General features: G+C 38.6%; 1 protein-coding gene across 1 annotated transcript in view; it reads left to right on the top strand.

Annotated features, from left to right (window-relative positions):
* DERA (deoxyribose-phosphate aldolase) overlaps positions 1-17,611 on the top strand; it is a 107,585-nt gene that overhangs the window by 42,157 nt on the left and 47,817 nt on the right. Inside the window, exons 3-5 of the mRNA XM_063075956.1 lie at positions 1,076-1,223; positions 2,693-2,788; positions 4,709-4,843. Of these exons, the coding sequence (XP_062932026.1) occupies positions 1,076-1,223; positions 2,693-2,788; positions 4,709-4,843 (379 nt within the window). The remainder of the gene's footprint in view (positions 1-1,075; positions 1,224-2,692; positions 2,789-4,708; positions 4,844-17,611) is intronic.

The following is a 17,611-nucleotide window of genomic DNA, read 5'->3' as shown; positions in this document are numbered from 1 at the left end:
CTTAAAAGATTGCAGCTGTCCATGACTTATTTTAATAATTCATATATGATGATGATGGGTTGGAGAAAGATAACACATTTATCCAAACAAGTTAAAAATCTTATCACTCTTGAGTGGCAAAACCGCAAATGAATTTGAAGCATCTTTATTCATGAGTGAATTAAATGGCATATTTTCTCAACCCATTTATTCAGTTTCTTAGACATGCCTTCTTTGGTTGTCTTCTATTTTAATTTTAAAACCGTAACATCTAAACCTGGAGTATCCACTTCTGAGGCCCTTAGGTGTAAGAGTTGACCTTCTTTGACCATTGTGTTTTACTTACTATTACTTTTCATAAATCATTTTTCAAAATTCCAAAAATGATGTTTCGTAGAGTACTTGTGGTCAGCATATTCTTCAGTGTTTACCATCCAAAGACGTGCCAGTCAGGACTAAGCAGAATTCAGAGTTCATTTCACAAGCGAGGCAGAATGTTGTGGTCAAGTCCTCTTAGAGTGACATTTCACATTTTGCTCATCCTTGGAAATATTCTAATTGAAAAGATAAAAGGAAATTCATCAGAATGAGTTGTGAAATATAAGTATTGTTTTAAAAATGGAATCAGATGAAATTAAAAACACACACATACACACGCACACAAGGAACTTAGAGACTTAAAAATCATATGATCCCAGATCCGAGGGCTGGAGGTCAAAAGGTAATATAGAAACCCTCCCAAGTTCTCCCACATCGGGGTAGCCACGATGGGCTGTCCTTACGGATGAGAGGAACAAGTCAGAAGTGGGGCGACTCGGTTCATTAGAGGTTTCATTTTGGGCTATCCATGGGACAAAAAAAAATTTTAAGCCTACTGTTCCCCCCCTTTATTTTATTCTGGGTGTGTTCATCTTGTTAGTCCCTTTCGAGCAGTGTTTATATCATACATCAGACTACGCCTTAGGACGAGGTACACATCAAGTGTTAGCACCCATATTTGTGTAATGATTCTCTACTGATAAGTAACTGGCTTGGAGATTCGTTTTTTTGTTTGTTTGTTTTAAATTCACCTTGTTTTTACTTTTCTTCAAACCAGGCTGCTTGGCTCCTGAAAGCTGTTACCTTTATAGATCTTACTACACTTTCAGGTGATGATACACCTTCCAACATTCAAAGGCTGTGTTATAAAGCCAAATATCCAATCCGGGAAGATCTCTTAAAAGCTTTAAATATGCACGATAAAGGTAATGTTGTTGTGTATAATCTGTCTGGTGCTTACTTGTTTGCAATACTAATTGCTATATCTAAGAGGACTTGGATTCAGCTGCTAAAATGATAGCAGAGATAAAATCCATGGTAGAAACACGCGTTATGTGCATGGAGAGAAATAACTGAGATTCTTCTTTGAAAAACAGCAGGGAGAGAATCTGTCTTGTTTTTAGCTCATTTCTTTACATCCATGGACTAAAGTTGCTGGTAGAGAGTTTCTTTATATTTCTTTTCAATTTTTCAGTTTTGGAAATTTTCTGTCTAGTGATTCTAAAATAGCGATTCTGAATCCCTAGCCCTGTGGAAGAAGCTAGTCTCATTACTTAATAATCACATCTCATACATAAAGTATTTTCTGTGAGTAAATGAAATACTTTTGAGAATAAAATGCAAATAGGAATATTGCATGCTTGTATATTAGGTTAGATCTTACAGAACTAGTCATGTTCACTTCCTTAGTATACGTGAAAGAAAGAACTCTCTAAAGTTGCCGTGAGTTTAGAACCGTAACATTTTAGAGATGGAGGAGACTTTTGAGAATTGATCTTATTTTCTAAATGAGAAAACCAAGACCTGGAAGGCTAAGGGTATTTTCAAGACGACATGTCTTTTTACTTGTTGGGGTGGTTTTAGGAGACAGATCTCCTTTCCTTGGAGGGAGGCTGTGTGACTCCTGAGTGCCGTCTGCTGTGAGTGCAGGTAGAGATGTTGAGTCAGCCCAAGGCAGGTATTTGAACCCAAATAATTTGTAGATAGCTTATAAACCTAAACAACTCTACAGTTTTTGAAAAGTATTTATTGTGTTTCTTTCCAGTTGACAATAAAAACATCCCCTTATAGCACTTAAAAGTAACAACTCCGTATGAGATCTTATATGATATTGCTTTATTTTATAGTGACTTTTTGATTTTTTAAATTATTATTATTTTTTTTTAATTTAAGAGCTTATTCCTTAAAATGAGGGCTTCAGGTTCAGATTTTATTTTTTCTTACAGAGAGGGTGTAGGATTAGTTAAATGTCTTTTTGCTGCACCACCTGGTAAATTTCACTTACATTTTTCTTCATCCACTGTCCTGTTTGAATGCTGTACAAACCTGGATTTTGTTATCTGCATGAAATAAAATGTTTTCTTTGAGTCATGGTCACCAGGTTTACTATTTAGGAATTAAAAAATAAAATACTATTATGTTAACTTCAAAGAACAATGTATCAAAATTGTTTTTATGACTGTAACTATTAGAAAATGATACATGTTGTCAAGAACTACATTAAAGGAATGTGGAAAGTAAAAACCTTTTAATTTGTTGCAGGGTCATGGGGGAATTGTTTTTTCTCTCATTTTGATTTCTGCCAGTGTTGTAGTATAAATAATAATTAAAAGCATTTTGGTGAGTTGAGTTCACTTGCCTATAGAGTAGGCTGTTGTGATTTCTTTCTTTGCAGGCATTACTACAGCTGCTGTTTGTGTTTATCCTGCCCGGGTGCATGACGCTGTAAAAGCACTAAAGGCTGCAGGCTGTAATATCCCTGTGGCATCAGGTAAAATTTGTTGTGGCTTTTGTCGTTATTTTTTCAACATGTTTTTAGTTCTTCAACTCAGACACCATGGAGTATTACTTATTATTTTATACTAAGATTTAAATTAGTTTTATGTATTTAATTAGTTATATTTACTCATGATTTTAGTATTTATTAATTGCTTAGTAGGTAGCAGGCATTATGTTAATTCCCAAGAACACAGAAGCATGTATACATACTCACACATGTTTATGTATTCTGTTATATATATGTGAAATATGATAAAGATATGCAAAAGGTACAATTGTGACTGAGCAGGGAATGATTTATTCTGCAGAGGTTGATGGCACTCAGAGAGTAAGAGAATGCATCATAGTGGAGGTCATAATTGCCTTGGGTCTTAAAGCTCGAGGAGGAGTTTACAGTATTGATAAGGTAGCAGATGGCATTTCAGGCAGAGGAACTAGCATGTTCGAAGGCACAAAAGCACGTTCAGGGAACTGAAAGAGGTTTGCAATTGTTGGATCCACAGGCAGGACAAAGGTGGAGCTATGGGAGCTGAAGCTGGAAAGGAAGGTCAGGGCCAGATCTCACAGAGAGTCCATGCCATGCTGTGGCATTGGGCTCTGATGGTGGGGAAGACATGGGAAGGTTTTAAGCAGAGGCATGGCATGACCAGCTTCATGGTGTAGTAAGTTACCTGATGGTAGTGGGCTAATTAGAAAGGGGTAAAAAGGAGTTAGGGAGACTCATCACAGTCCATGTGGCAGATTATGAGAGCCACAGCAAAGCCTGTAAGGTAAAGAAAAGAGGGCACCCTCAGGGATTACTGACTTCTCATGGGCTCAGGAGGTCTCGGTGTGAGGAAGAGAAAAGTCTTAAAAGCTTCAGTTTACTAAAAATGTGTCTGTGTGTGTATGTGGATAGATGGATGGATGGATAGATAAATATAAAATTAGATTCTAATTATTAATGATGTTAAAGGAGTATCTTGGTGCTTTAAAAAATGAACCTATAAAGATCATTAATTTATTGTATTAGGGATACGTTAAAAGAAACATGGTATATAGTATTTGTGTATGATCTGTTAGTGAGGATCCCCAGTGTATTTGGCAGCTGCACCTTTATAGACCTTAATTTTCTATCAGTCTCAGTCAGTTCGGTTTTTCCTTTGTACAATAGAGAAATGTACTTTCCTCTAAGGCAGCTGACTCAAGGAATTTAATGATCTCAAGGAAACACAAGTTACCTTCAGAAACAGGGATGGAATCAATGACACGCATGCAAAAAAATGTTAATACTTTTTCAGTAGTGTAGTTGTGTTTTCACTTGCCGCTCGTTTATACTTGGCCCTGCATGTCTCATCTCTGCTCCACCCTAATTTTGTCGAATAACTAAGGTGCTTTTCCCTCCTTTATTCTCGTCTGCCTGGGTGGTGGTTTTAAGACAGGCAGTGGGAGGAACCTGGACTATGATTTAGTTGCAACAGCTAAAGAGGTTCATGAATGATGAGTAAATCAAGATAGCCAACTTTATCAAGAGTAGAATCCAGAATCGACTTGTGCTCATCAAGCAGGGCTACAACTGCTATTTTATGACCGTCACTGTGATAACATGTTTTCTTAATTGCTGGTTGTTTAACGTACGCTTATGAGCATCTCTGTAACAATTTAATTTCAGGTCTTTCAGAGAATATAATACTGATATTTGTCCTAACACCAATAGGATGTGAGATAGCATTCTGTTTCTTCACACTTGCTTTGTAGGATATGCATGATGTTCTTAAGTGTTATTAATATTTTCGGCTTTAAATGCTGATTTTTTTTTTTTGGTTCAAAATTCTTTGTTGAGCTACTGACCAATTGAAATTTGTTTTCTTTCCCTTCCTTCCTTCTTCCCTTTCTCCCTCCTCTTTTCCCTTTCTTCTTTCATCTCTCCTAGTGGCCACTGGCTTTCCAGCTGGACAGACTCATTTAAAAACACGCTTAGAAGAGATCAGATTGGCTGTGGAGGACGGAGCTATGGAAATCGACGTGGTCATTAACAGGAGCTTGGTGCTGACAGGCCAGTGGGAAGGTAGGAGCATGTCCTCTCCTAGGTGAACAAATGGTGGGGATCTGGTCAGAGTCAGCATGTTTTGGAGGTCACTGTTCTAGGTTCCAGGTCACTGCTAGGTCAGTGGGTGAATTTAGGAGAAAACAGGGCTAGAATAGCTCATCCTTGTGTTTTTCATTAATTTAGGCAGTTGCCTACCTATATGAACTTTTTAGGTCTCTTTGGGTGCTTAGGTGAATGGTTATTTTCATGCAGTAGATTTATAAATTATTTTAAAAATTTTAGTTTACCAATATGCTTTTCCTTTAGAGAATTTACTACTATTTTGAACCGTTTTGTTACTCGATGAGCACATCACTCCAGGCAAGTCTTTTATGCAAAATTTATTTTAGTGTGTTGGAAGAAACTTTCCATTTTTATGTTAATCTTTGTGGACTTTAAGGATATGGGATTATTAATAATTCTGTTTTACTCCTAGTATTCTTACACATAGCTCCTATGACTGTTATTTCATATTTACCTTTTAGATTACTGACTCACTATGGCACCAGATTACAGTAAGACATTGCCCATTCTAGTAACAAGCTATTGTTTTTATAATTAGATGTTAAAAATCAAATAGATTTTACCTCTGTCTTAAATATATTTTGTATATTAAAGATGAGGCATAGATAGCCCAAATAAATACAATTCTCTCTTCAAAAAAGGCATTGTAGCAAGTAGTTTAACCAAAAATTTTTAATGAAATCACAAGTTAAAGCCAGGATAATATATTGCCTTTTTAGATATGCATATGTGAAATAAAAGGCATATTTTACTTTAATTGTAGATATTATACCTACTCACTGATAAAAGCAAAAATTCCAACTAGTAACAAAGGAAGTGGATGTTTGCCATAATCTCACCCCCTAGAAACAACCCCTGGTAACACTGCAGTGCGTAAGTTTCCAGACTTTTCATATACACACATGCTGCCCCCACCTTTTAAAAAAGTTTAATAAGAAATAGGATTATATTTAATGTGTTTTTTCTTAAACTGCTTATTGAACTTACCAAATCTTGTGGAAATCTTCCTGTCACTCTTTCTATCCATCTATGTTTTTCTGTAAAGTCTTTATCTTTTTATCTGTAAAGCCTAATCCTGTTGTCTTATCAATTGCGAATTGCTATTGGTTATGAAGTAGCAAAGATTCAGTCATTGTTTTAAACACTAAAGTATTTATTCTCTTATGTAAAGTCCAAGGACTGGCTGGTTAGCTCAGTTGGTTAGAGCATGGAGTTATAACACAAAGGTCAAGGGTTTGGATCCCTGTACTGGCCAGCCAGCAACAACAAAATCTATGTGAAGTCCAGAGACAGGTATTTCAGGGGTGCTGTGGTAGCCCCACAAAGTTCTTGGAGACCTAGGTTACTTTTAAATTTGGTTCCAAAGCATGTGGCTCCTACTGGCACACTCAGCGGCACTCCATTGTTGAAGATGGCTTCTGAAGCTCCAGCCTTGACACTCATCCTAGATGGTAGGAGAGAAGGGCTTGTCCCATCCTCAAATCTCACACAACACCTTTGCTGATTGCATCTCATTGGCCTGAACTGAGTCACATGGCCATGCTTGGCTATAGGTGAAGCTGGAAAACGTAGCTGTCAGCTTGGAATATTAGCTACACTTTGGTACATTCCCATTCCCATAATACTTGTCAACCTTTTAATCCTTGCCAGATTTAAATTCTTGACAGTTTACAAATATGTTTTTGTACTTTTAATTTGTGTTCCTTTTCTTATTATTTTTCATGTGTGTTTTGTCCAATTGCAATCATTCTTAAAAGATATTTTGAGTAGATATTCCTGGCTCTGTGTAGTTTTGTTCCAGTTAAGATTTAACTTAAGATTGGATTTCAGTTAAGATTTAAGGCTAGAGTAAGAAGAAAAAGTGAGTAAGCATAATATTTAAAATAAATCTGGAAATTAACTTTATGTGACTTGGATAAAAACCTATATGTCTTTTGTCTTTTTTCAAACATTTGTAGATATAGAAATACAGTTGATAACTTTTGTCTTTTTTAAAGCAATTATAGATATAGAAATAAGTTTGTATTATACTACAAATGGGAAAATAAAATATAGTAGAAGGACTTTGATGTAATTGACTGTCCCATAATGAACTAGGAATGGTTGTTTTTAAAAACTGATAATCTCCCAATAATAGGCATTTATGCAAAAATATAACACATTTGTCCTAGACCATACTTTTCTATTAACTCTTTTTTTGTAGTGTTAATAACCTCTTAACCCAAAATAAATTGAAAAGGAACATTTAATACTAGAAATTTAATTCTAAATGGAAACCTTCAATGACTTAGGGCTTTTTTCACTGCCGTATTTTGTCTTAATTACAATTTTCAATTTGATTACATGTTGTGTCTTTCAGTGTCATGTTTTAATATTAGCTATTTATTCAAATATGAGCCTAAAATTAATTTATTGGAATTTGATGATGGAATGTCTGTTAGGCTATTGCATTTTCAAATCCAGGCCTTCTCCTCTGTGTACTGAGGTGTGTAGGACACTTGGTAAAGAACAATAGAAAGAATCATATTTCTTAAACCTAGTCATTCAGAGTGTGTTTTAACCATTTGTCCTGGTCCGTGACTTGGGGTCTGAACTCAAGGAGGAGACTGGAGGGGACTTATATTCCTCTCCTTGGGTTCTCCTTGGTGACCCTTTAAAATCTCTACTTTCCTCAAACTTCTAATTCTAACATCCTTCTTGAGGCTCCTTTCCTGTTAGCGATGATCTACCTGCTACTTCTCAGAGAATATGGAACCCATCAGACAGGAAGTCGCTGAAGGTCCTGGCCTCTGGTCTGCTTTCCTCTGGGCCTCCAGTTCTCCTTCCTCTGAGGTCTGAACCCTGCACTGTGCTGTGGCTCTCACCTCCTGCATCTTCAGAGGCCTTGCTCCATTTATTAGCCATTCTCCTGAATCTTCAGCCTCTCTCTTCTAGCTCATTCCCATCAAGCATTTAGACATACTTCAGATTTTTCTTATCCATTCAAAAAATAAAAACCCCACACACCAATGTTTCTTTCATCCCTAGCCGAGTCTCCCTTTCTTTTCTTCCCTTCATGATTAAGATTCTTAAAAGAGTTATATTTACTATTTTGTGTTGATAACAAGTTCTAACCAAGATACCAATCACCTCTCATTTCACTGTGCCCAGGGGCTATTTTTCAGTTGTTTGCCAGGTTTCACGACTCAACCACATGTGACGCAGTGGACTGTCTGTTTCTTCTGGACATACTCTCCTCATGGCTTTAGTGACTCTACATTCTTCAGGTTTTGCTTCGTCTTTCTGATTATTCCTGCATCTCCTTTGTAAGCTCCTCTGCCTCCTCTGTCATCCCTAAAGTGTCAGTGGTCCTCAGATTCTGTCCCAGCTTGACTTCTCCTCCAACCCTCTACGCTGTCCCTTAGAAACCTCTCCTTCCCTATGCCGAAGACTAGCAAACCTCCTGGGCACCAGAACAGCCTGGGTCTGTCTGGCTCCAGAACTTGTATTCCATTTTCCCACTAAAACATTTTTACATCAGTAGACATTCAAAATCAGGGCATCTCGACACAATAGAGAATCTAGCCATTTTAGGAAGAAATCTATTAAAAATATTTACGTTTCCCTGGCTTTATTAACAATTTCTATTGAACACTATTTTTTTCTTGATTATTCAGAACTATTTTATTTGATTGTATTATCCTGGAATACAATGATGTATTCAGGGGCTACTGAAATACTTGAGATGATTTGCCCCAGAGCTAACAGTCCAGACTGTTGTACTTTTTGATTCACATATCTTTTTATTTGTTATTGTCTTTTTGCCTGGTCTTTGCTTGTTGAGCTTTTTACTGTCAGATCATATTTAGCTCGTTATGGCACACTGTCCTTCCCTGCCAGTATTCACTCCTTTCCGTCTAGGTATAGAAATGTATAATGGAATTTATCACTCATGATTGACAGTAGTTTTCACTGGATAGGGCATGGGATGTGTTGTTGGTTCTCAGATTTGCCTGACAAACCTTTTCAAATGACTTGCCCTGGCTCCCCTCCTTACAGAATCTAGCACGTCCCCCTGGGTGTGTGTTACCAGGATCAAGGGTTGGATGTGAGGGAGGAATACGCTCCTAGACTGTGAAAATGCCTCTGGGTGATTTTGATTCCACCTCCCCCAATCCCATATGTCCTATTAAGAAGCACTAACTTAGAGCTTTTTTTTTTTTTTTTTTTTAACATACTTCTAGTTCTTGGTTCCATAGAGTTTAGGTGCTGGATAACTGAAGCATTGTTGAATTTACATGTCGATTAATTAGTACGTGTTGTATATCTCGTGTGTTTCTATTTATTTAGCCTGAATCTGCAGTGAGCTGCAAATAGAAGGCTTGATGAATAAAGCATTATTCTGGTGAATTTAGCCAGGAAGTACCAATACTTCTGTGATCTTGGGAAAAAGAGAATTCTTCTCTCTTTGAGAGGGCTGTGCTCTGTGTTGAAGATAGCAGCCAAAGGGGGACATCCACCCAGCCAGCCAGACAGACAGATAGGCCAGTCATCACTGGAGTCACAGTCAGGCCCAGAACATGCCCAGAATGAAAACACTGTGGAGTAAGGAGAGGGGATAGCACTGGGAGACCAGGAGTGATTGAGAGCAGAGCCTTTACATTAGACAGACCTTGGTTGGAATCCTGGTTCTGTCATTAGTAGCTATTTACTCTTGGACATGTTCTTCTCTATGCCTTGTTTCTTCTGTGTAAATGGGGATAATGTACATCAAATGATCGTCTGTTGCTTGTCCCAGATGAATCCTTCCGTACTAACTGCAATTTCATCTTCTCCTCCCCTTCCTCTTCCTCCTGATGATGGTACCTTGCCAGGGGAATTAACCTTATAGCTCATTTATTGAGTGAATGAAATGGAACTCTAAAGACTTGGGTTTTATTCTTTGTGATTTTGATAATTTACATGCAGTCTTTGGGCAAACAACTTCACTTTTTTCTGCCTCCATTTAAATAAGCTACAAATGAGGGGATAGGACTTAATCATTTTTACAGTCTGTAGAGCTAGGGCTGGGTCTGGAGCTCACAGACCCCTCAAGCCCATTGTCCAGACTGGGTCACAAACCCTTCACACCCAGGTTTATGAGCTAGGTAACTGGACAAAAGGTTCTTGGAACCTTGGTTGAAGAAAGAGTAGTCTTTATTCAGCACACATACATCTAAGAGCTAAGCAGTCCACAGAGAAACTCAGAAACTGAACTGCTACTGGCAAAGTCCAAAGAAAAACAGCAGTTGCCAGCAAAATAAACATGCTCTATTTTTAGATGTGAGCTCTCTGGCGAGCTGCTGCTGCTTCACAAACTACAGAACACACAATAGCAACAAACTAAAAAGATACACGGGCATGCATGCACACTAACTCCACCCACGCACAACCTGTTTACAAGGAATGTGCTGCACCACCCCCAACCAGATCCCAGGCCAGGGGGCCTGTTTAACTATTCTATTTTCCCCATACAGTCCTTTAGAGCTATAATGGCCTGTGATTTTACACTTGGTGTTTTCATTGTTAGTGAATATTATTCCCATGATCAGTTCACGTAATACAATATCTCTTTATGGTCACAAAGTTCACGTCTAAGTTGCATTCCTTAAACCATTCCTTGAAGAAACCTTTCACCAGAAGTGGTTCATCATCTCATAAAAGTTATTGAGCAGGTTTTAAAAATTAAATGTATTCTATGCTATGTAAATATACACAGGTGTTCTTTTTCCTTTTTTTGTGACCATTCTCTGTTGCGTATTATTTGCTTGATATATTTACCACTGACATGGAAATGCTATCAGATTCTACCTTGTTCAGGAATCTAGTTCCTTGATCTCAGGACCTAGAGCTGGCTTTTCTAGTTCGGGAGACCTGTTCCACCCTGGAGCACCACCATACATGGCTCCAAAGGTGGCTAGGACATTTTTCCTGTGTTGTATGTTCAATGTAGCAATTGGAAGTATTGTTTGTTTCATGTATCCAGAGCCTCGTGTACTTTTCTTCTCTCTCAATTGTTCACCTCTGAGTTGCTCTCCTGTACTTGGTTTGTGGAGTATGTACTTCATGGCTATCAAGGGTTTTAGGGTGAGAGAATGAAATATCGGGGCCAAAACCACAATGTCTTTTGTTCTGTCATATGAAATGGATCCTAAGCATCTTGAATCTGAGCAATAATATATGTATTTTAATCTGCTTATAATAATATATAAATTTTAATTTGCTTATTTTTACACAAGAAGGATGGTAGAACGGAAATCTCTGAAAAGAAATTGGTATCATTCTTTCTTTGTAGAGCTGTTAATCATAATATCTTATTAGAAAAGCAGTCTTTAAATTTATAGACTCTTTCTGGGGAGGAATCACATAATCCATAATCTGTGGTTTCTGTGTTTTGGGGGTTGTTTATAACAGAGAAATTCTGGAGATACTTATGGCAGCTGTATGCTTTTATGGTTTTTGTTTTTATGCTATGATTCTTCAAAACTTTAAATTCTATTGACAAAAATATGTGTGTTTTATCCCTTGTAGGTTATTTTATTACCTGGTATTTTAGATCATCTCTGCTTTAGTCTTACAAGATTAATTAGTTGCTTTGGTGGATGAAACTGTGTTCTTGAACATTTTATGACTTTTTTGGTTTAAAAGGTTGCTGTAAAATTTTATATTAAGTGCTTTACTATACATATAATTATCTTAAGAGTTATTCTCAGGCCATTCTTGTGCAGTGTTGAACATCTTTCCAGTACTCAGAAAAATAATTGCTTAGATATGTTCGTTAACAATTATTTTTTAAGTGCCTTTGAATAGCATGAAATATAAAAAGAAATCTATTTTATGACTTTTAGATAGGAAACATAGTCTTTAAACACTTGGATTCTTACTTAAATCATAAATCTATACAGGAAAGTTTTACTAACATAGATTTCTATGTCTAGAACAGTGTTTTTGGAGAAAACCTAACAAGTGCCAGCTGCTTCAAGATTAAGAATATACTTTCCTTTTAGGTGGAACCTGGAGAGAAACGATAATTTTAAATAGAGAAAAGTAAAATAATACAGATGCAACTTCCTGCTGGCAAATGGGGGCAGTGTTGCAGAAGGTAGAACCAACTGTTAACCTGTTTTGGATACTGTTTAAAACAGATGCAGTATGACCTCTCCCGCTCCCCCTCTGCTCCTCAGATCTACACTGATGTACATCAGCCTTTCCCGTGTGGCTAAGTCCTCTGATTCCTGTCAGTGATGACTCCACTGACACAGCCTCACTTGTTTTTCAGCTGGCAATGATGGGCCGAGGAGAGGTTATGACCTCCACTTCTCATCGGTGTGGCAGTAATAGGAGGCCTATGGGGACAGACAGAAGACAACTCCTCTGCTAGTTATGCCACTATATTGATTAAGCATCTGCAATGTAATACATCCTGGGTTTCTAGTACACCCACTTTCACTACTCCTGAAGACCTCATGATAAGTCAAAGCATTTATTAATAGGTTTTTAATGTGACAATGTGACATCACTATGCCAGCCACTTCTCTGGTGCATGTGTTTTGTTAAATTTTGCATTATTCTGACTCATTTGCAGTTGTGGTGTTGGAATTCCATTTTCATTTGTCAGTCATCTTTTATAATAGCCTCCCAAATTATTGTTTTTCTGGTACATGGCAAGAATTGTTCTTTCTTTTTTTTTTTAAAATGGTGAGTTTTCAGTTTCAGAATGTTTCAGAGTTTTTAGTAGTGAACACATATTACATCTGAGTATGTAAGCAGGAAAAGTACTAAAGGTTCTAGAGAATAAGGTCATGATGCATGCAAATATTTAACTATAAGGACATTTACTGAAGCATTATTTATAATAAGAAAACATCTGGAACCTTAAGTATCCAATAATAGGAAAATGACTGATTAGAATTTTATATTCATGTGATGGAAGATTGTGCAGCCATTAAAACATGTGCTATAGACCTGTATTTATTAATATGGAAAGATGTATATGATATGTTGAGGGGAAAAAAGCAGGTTACAAAATTATATGTACCATATATAATCATTTTTTGTTTGTTTGTTTTAAAAACAATAGAGTGGTTGATAGTCTCAAAATCCATCCCATAAGAAAAATACCTGGATGATAAACAAATCCAAACAAACATATCAAACAGATCTTTTTGACTTTTATTTCTGAATAACTTAAAGCTTACAGAAAAGTTGCAAAAATAGTACACAAAACTCTAGTTTATTTATTTATTTCTATTTTAAAAACTTATTTATTAATATTATTATATTATTACATTCTAAGATGATGTTGTGGAACAGTTGAGGGGGAGGGGTAGAAGAAAGGGGGGGTATAGTGGGAGGAGGAAGGGGGTGTGGCTGAGGCCCATGGTACCCACCTCATTCCGGCAGGGGAGACTAGGGGCTTCCTGTGGTGGCTTGGTCGTTGCTGGGCTGGTTGTAGATGGGGGTTTGGCTGAAGCCCTTGGCCCCCCACTGCCCTGGCTTGGGAGCCCAGGATGTTTCCAGTGGCTTCTCAGTGGTGGTTGGTGGGCTGGTAGCATATGCCAGGAGGGTGTGGCTGAGGCTCTTGGTCCCCCACCACCCTGTCTCCGGAGACTGGGGCATTTCTGGTGGTGGCTCAGTGATCATAGCTGAGCTTGGTGCAGATGTCAGGGGGAGGTATGGCGGAGGCCCTTGGCCAACCACCTCCCCAGCTTGGGAGCCTAGGAAGCTTCGTGCGGCAGCTCGGTGGTCATTGCTGGGCTGGTTATGGATGTTGGAGGTGTGTGGCTGAGGCCCTCAGTGCCCCCAATACTTTGGCATGGGAGCCCGGAGCACTTCCTGCAGCAGCTTGGTGGTGGCTGCTGGTCTGCTTTTGGATGTTGAGGGGGCATGGGTGAGGCTGTCAGCCCCCCACCACCCTGGCTTGGGAGCACAGGGAGCTTCCTGGGTGGCTTGGTGGTTGTTGCTGGGCTGGGTGCTTATGCTGGGAGGGCATGGCTGATGGTCTTCCCTGCTCCCTGGCTTGGTAGCCCAGGGGGCTTCCAGTCCTAGGTTTTGTAGGTGTTCTTTGGTGGTGTTAGACCTTTACTAGTTAATATCAAATTTTTTTTCTGGTGCGTGGGTATTTTGTTTTTTCTTTCAGTTCTGTGTTAGATTATTTGCTGTTCCTATCACTTAGATTCTGCACTGGAACTCATTTGTTGTATTTTGCTTACTTCTAATATGGAACTTCCTGTGGGGACCAGCACTTGAGCCCTGTAATTGAACTAAATTGCTTCATTGCTGCTGGTTCCCTGGGGAAGGCTTTCTGTGCAGCTCAGGTTTTAATTATTGACCTCGTATGTATTTCTGGGTCTTGTGAAGTCAGGGACACCTGGGTTATGTGGAAAATCTGGTTTGAGCCTGAGCCTTTTCAGCAAATTGCTCACCCATGCAGTTCTATATTTCTGACCAGTCTCCTCTGAGTGGTCCTGTGCTGATTGAGGGGCAGATCAGCTGTCCTTGCCATGCCCCAGTATTCCCCCAGTGGGCCCGTCTCCCTCACCACCGGCGATCCAAACACTTCCCATGGGCTGGGCCATGCACCAGTCCCTTGCAATGACTCACTGGCCTCTGAGTGGCTCCTTTTCTTCAGTTGTTGTGGCTACTCACTCCTGTGTGGGTCCACAGGAACCCTGTTAGTGGTCTTGCTGGCCTGGGGTCCACCATGGCCCTCTTCTCCCCTGACACCTCCAAGCAACTTCATACGAAGGGCACAGCTGTGGCTTTTGCCTGCTCCTGCTCTGTGCACCCAGCAGCTCCAGCCTGGAAGTGGCTGGGATTTGAAACGGTGGGAGCGGTCCTTTCTCTCTGTCATCATGGCTTCTCCTGCCTTCATGAACTCCGTAGGTCTATTCTCCCCTTCCCCTGAGCTCTAGTGGCCCCAGCTTGGCTGTTGTTGTTGCTTTTTAATAGTTGTAAATTGGTTGATTTGTGAGAGGGACTGATGCTGGGGACCATCTATTCCAGTCTATTGACCGGAAGCCATTCTGGTTTACTCATTACTCAGACTCCCCAATTATAAAATTCTACACCATTTACCTTTTTTACCTTATTCTCTGGGCGTGTGTGTGTGTATATATATATATATAAATTGTATATATGTATAATTTTTCTGAACTGTTTGTGATTAAGTTGAAGACCTCTTGGCCCATTAGCTTTAAATACTTCAGTGTATATTTCCTAAAAACAAGAGCACTCTTGTACAAATCCATAGTACACCGTCAAAATCATGAATTAACATTGATACCATACCACCATTAAAACCACAGACCATTCAGATCTTGCAGATTGTCCCAACAGTGTTCTTTATTAGGTCTAGGGTCAATTGTTACACGTTTCTTTAGTCTTCTTCAAACTGTAACAGTCCTTAGTCTTTCCTCGTCTGAAGATGACAGGCCTGTTATTTTGTAAGTTGTACCTTGATTTGGTTTATCTGACGTTTTCTCATGGTTAAATTCAGGTTATGCGCATTTGGTAGAAACACCGCAGAAGTTTTGTTCCGTTCTTCTCAGTGCATTATTTCTGCAGTCACAGTATGTTAATTTGTCCCATTATTGATGATGTTACTTTTTTGCTTGGCTAAGATGGTTTCTGCCAAGTTTCTTCATTGCAAAATTAATAAGTATTTTGCATCTTAATAAGAGATTAATACAGATTATGAATGGAGATATTTTGAAACTGTGTTAAAATTCTGTTTCTCATCTAACTTTTATTCACTATTGTGGCATCCATTTGGTAATTCTTTCGTTATTACTTCGATGGTTGCTAAATAGTGATTTTTCTAATTCCATCCTTTTTTCTATACTAATTAGTTGCCATTACCTTTCCCTCTCTCCCTCCTTCTGTTCCTTCCTTCCTATTTGTAAGAATTCATAGATTCTACTCAATTGATTATAGTCCTTTACTATCATTATTTATTTTTGATATTAAATTGTCTCAGGTTTGGCCAGTGTAAGCTGCTTCAAACTGGCTCCTTTGTCCTGCTGACGTTCCCATCATTTTTTGAGAACTTCCTTGCTTTTTTGTAAAAGATGTCTCAGGTTTATCTTTGACTTCCTGTAACTCAGCCCTGGAATCAGCCATTTCTCCAAGGAGCTCTGGTTCCTTTTATTGAAGAAATTGTATTTAGAAACCAAGATCTGGGTGCTAGATATGCTCATTGCTATTGGGATGTTATTGCCCTCTTACTGGGCAGATCTAGGAAATAAATGAATGTACACATATATATAGCACACGTATAAACACACATACGTCTATATCTGTTTCTCCATCCATCCGTCCATGTATCCTAGAACTCCTAAGTTTACATTGATAACCTCCAGTACAATTCAGCATCACGTAGTTTATTCTCACCTTCCCCCTTTCCATATTTACATCCCTCTTTCTTGTCAATGAGAAATCTTGCTCCACTCTCCTCAGTATATTCACCTATTTGGTCAATATTTACCTGTTTGATCAATTGCCTTGTACATGACAATGTCTAGACCCTGTGGACTGTCATCCTGGCCCAGCCCTGCTGGCTGCCCTTGCCAAGTCCTCCCCAAACCCCAGAATTCCCAAGCCTCACTGCTAAGGGTGTCCCTTACTTTCCCTGGCAGAGCTCCTCCTCACCTCGCCTGCACCCCTGATCTGGCAGTATGCGAGCCAAGAATTTCCCTAGGCCCCGGTGACATGCCAGCCCCAGGTTTCCCCACACCTACACGTCATTGTGTGGCTGAAAGTACCCCTGCTCCCCTACCTCTCTCTGGTTGAGACCTCCCAAAAGACAGAGTTCAGAATCGTCTTTCTAAGTCAATAACGATGTAATTTGGTCTTAGTTAATAACTTAAGCTTTTAGAGTAAACCAAGGTTTATTTTCATTTTACATGTATTTATTATTAAAGATAGATCTGAAGGAAAAATAATTAATTGATTACCTTCTTAATCACTTGAATGATTACTTTTACATTTATTTCCAGAACTTGAGAGGTGTTTGGGCTGTAAAAGTAATGCTCTTCTATCTGATCTTCAGGAGAAAAATGAAGCTTGGAGAGGTTCAGTAGCTTTTCCAAGCAACATAGCTAAATAGCCACCAACCAAAAGCTGAAAAGTCTTGATTCAAACATGTGAACTCTACAACACAATGCCCTTGTTCTGTTCCCGTCCAGACTAATGGAGCAATTTATAGATTAGTTTTGCTATTTAAAATCATACAGAATTAAGTATTTTATGGTACTGAATTGCCTTGAAACTTTTCATTTGATGCAACTGTTTCCTAGAAGAATGAAAATACCCATTATAACATCTATGTAAAGTGAGTAGTTTGAGCTTGATAGGAATTGACATCCCTTTAGGTTCTAGGTTTCCATCACTCCATTACTCAAAGTACTTCAACTTATTTCCTTGAGAATACATTTTAACATAGCGTGTGTACACTCACATACATGGGTGTGTGCTGGGACAGAGGCAGAAATGTTTGAGGAAATAAAATTTTATTTCACATCTGAGGACACCAATTCTGATCTCTGTTCTACCACTGCCTTGTGATAAGATTTTGGGCAAGTCATTCATCTTTCCACATTTCACTTTTCAAATGTGAAATGTGAAGGTAACTCCTGACTACCTCACAAGGGATGTTTAAATTTGTGGAAAATACTTTGAACATTTTTGAAGGAAGATACTTTGAAA

This window comes from Cynocephalus volans, chromosome 12 (assembly GCF_027409185.1).
Source record: "Cynocephalus volans isolate mCynVol1 chromosome 12, mCynVol1.pri, whole genome shotgun sequence".
Lineage (NCBI taxonomy): Eukaryota > Metazoa > Chordata > Mammalia > Dermoptera > Cynocephalidae > Cynocephalus > Cynocephalus volans.
The sequence above is the reverse complement of the archived record's forward strand: the minus strand, read 5'-3'. Positions and strand labels throughout refer to the sequence as shown.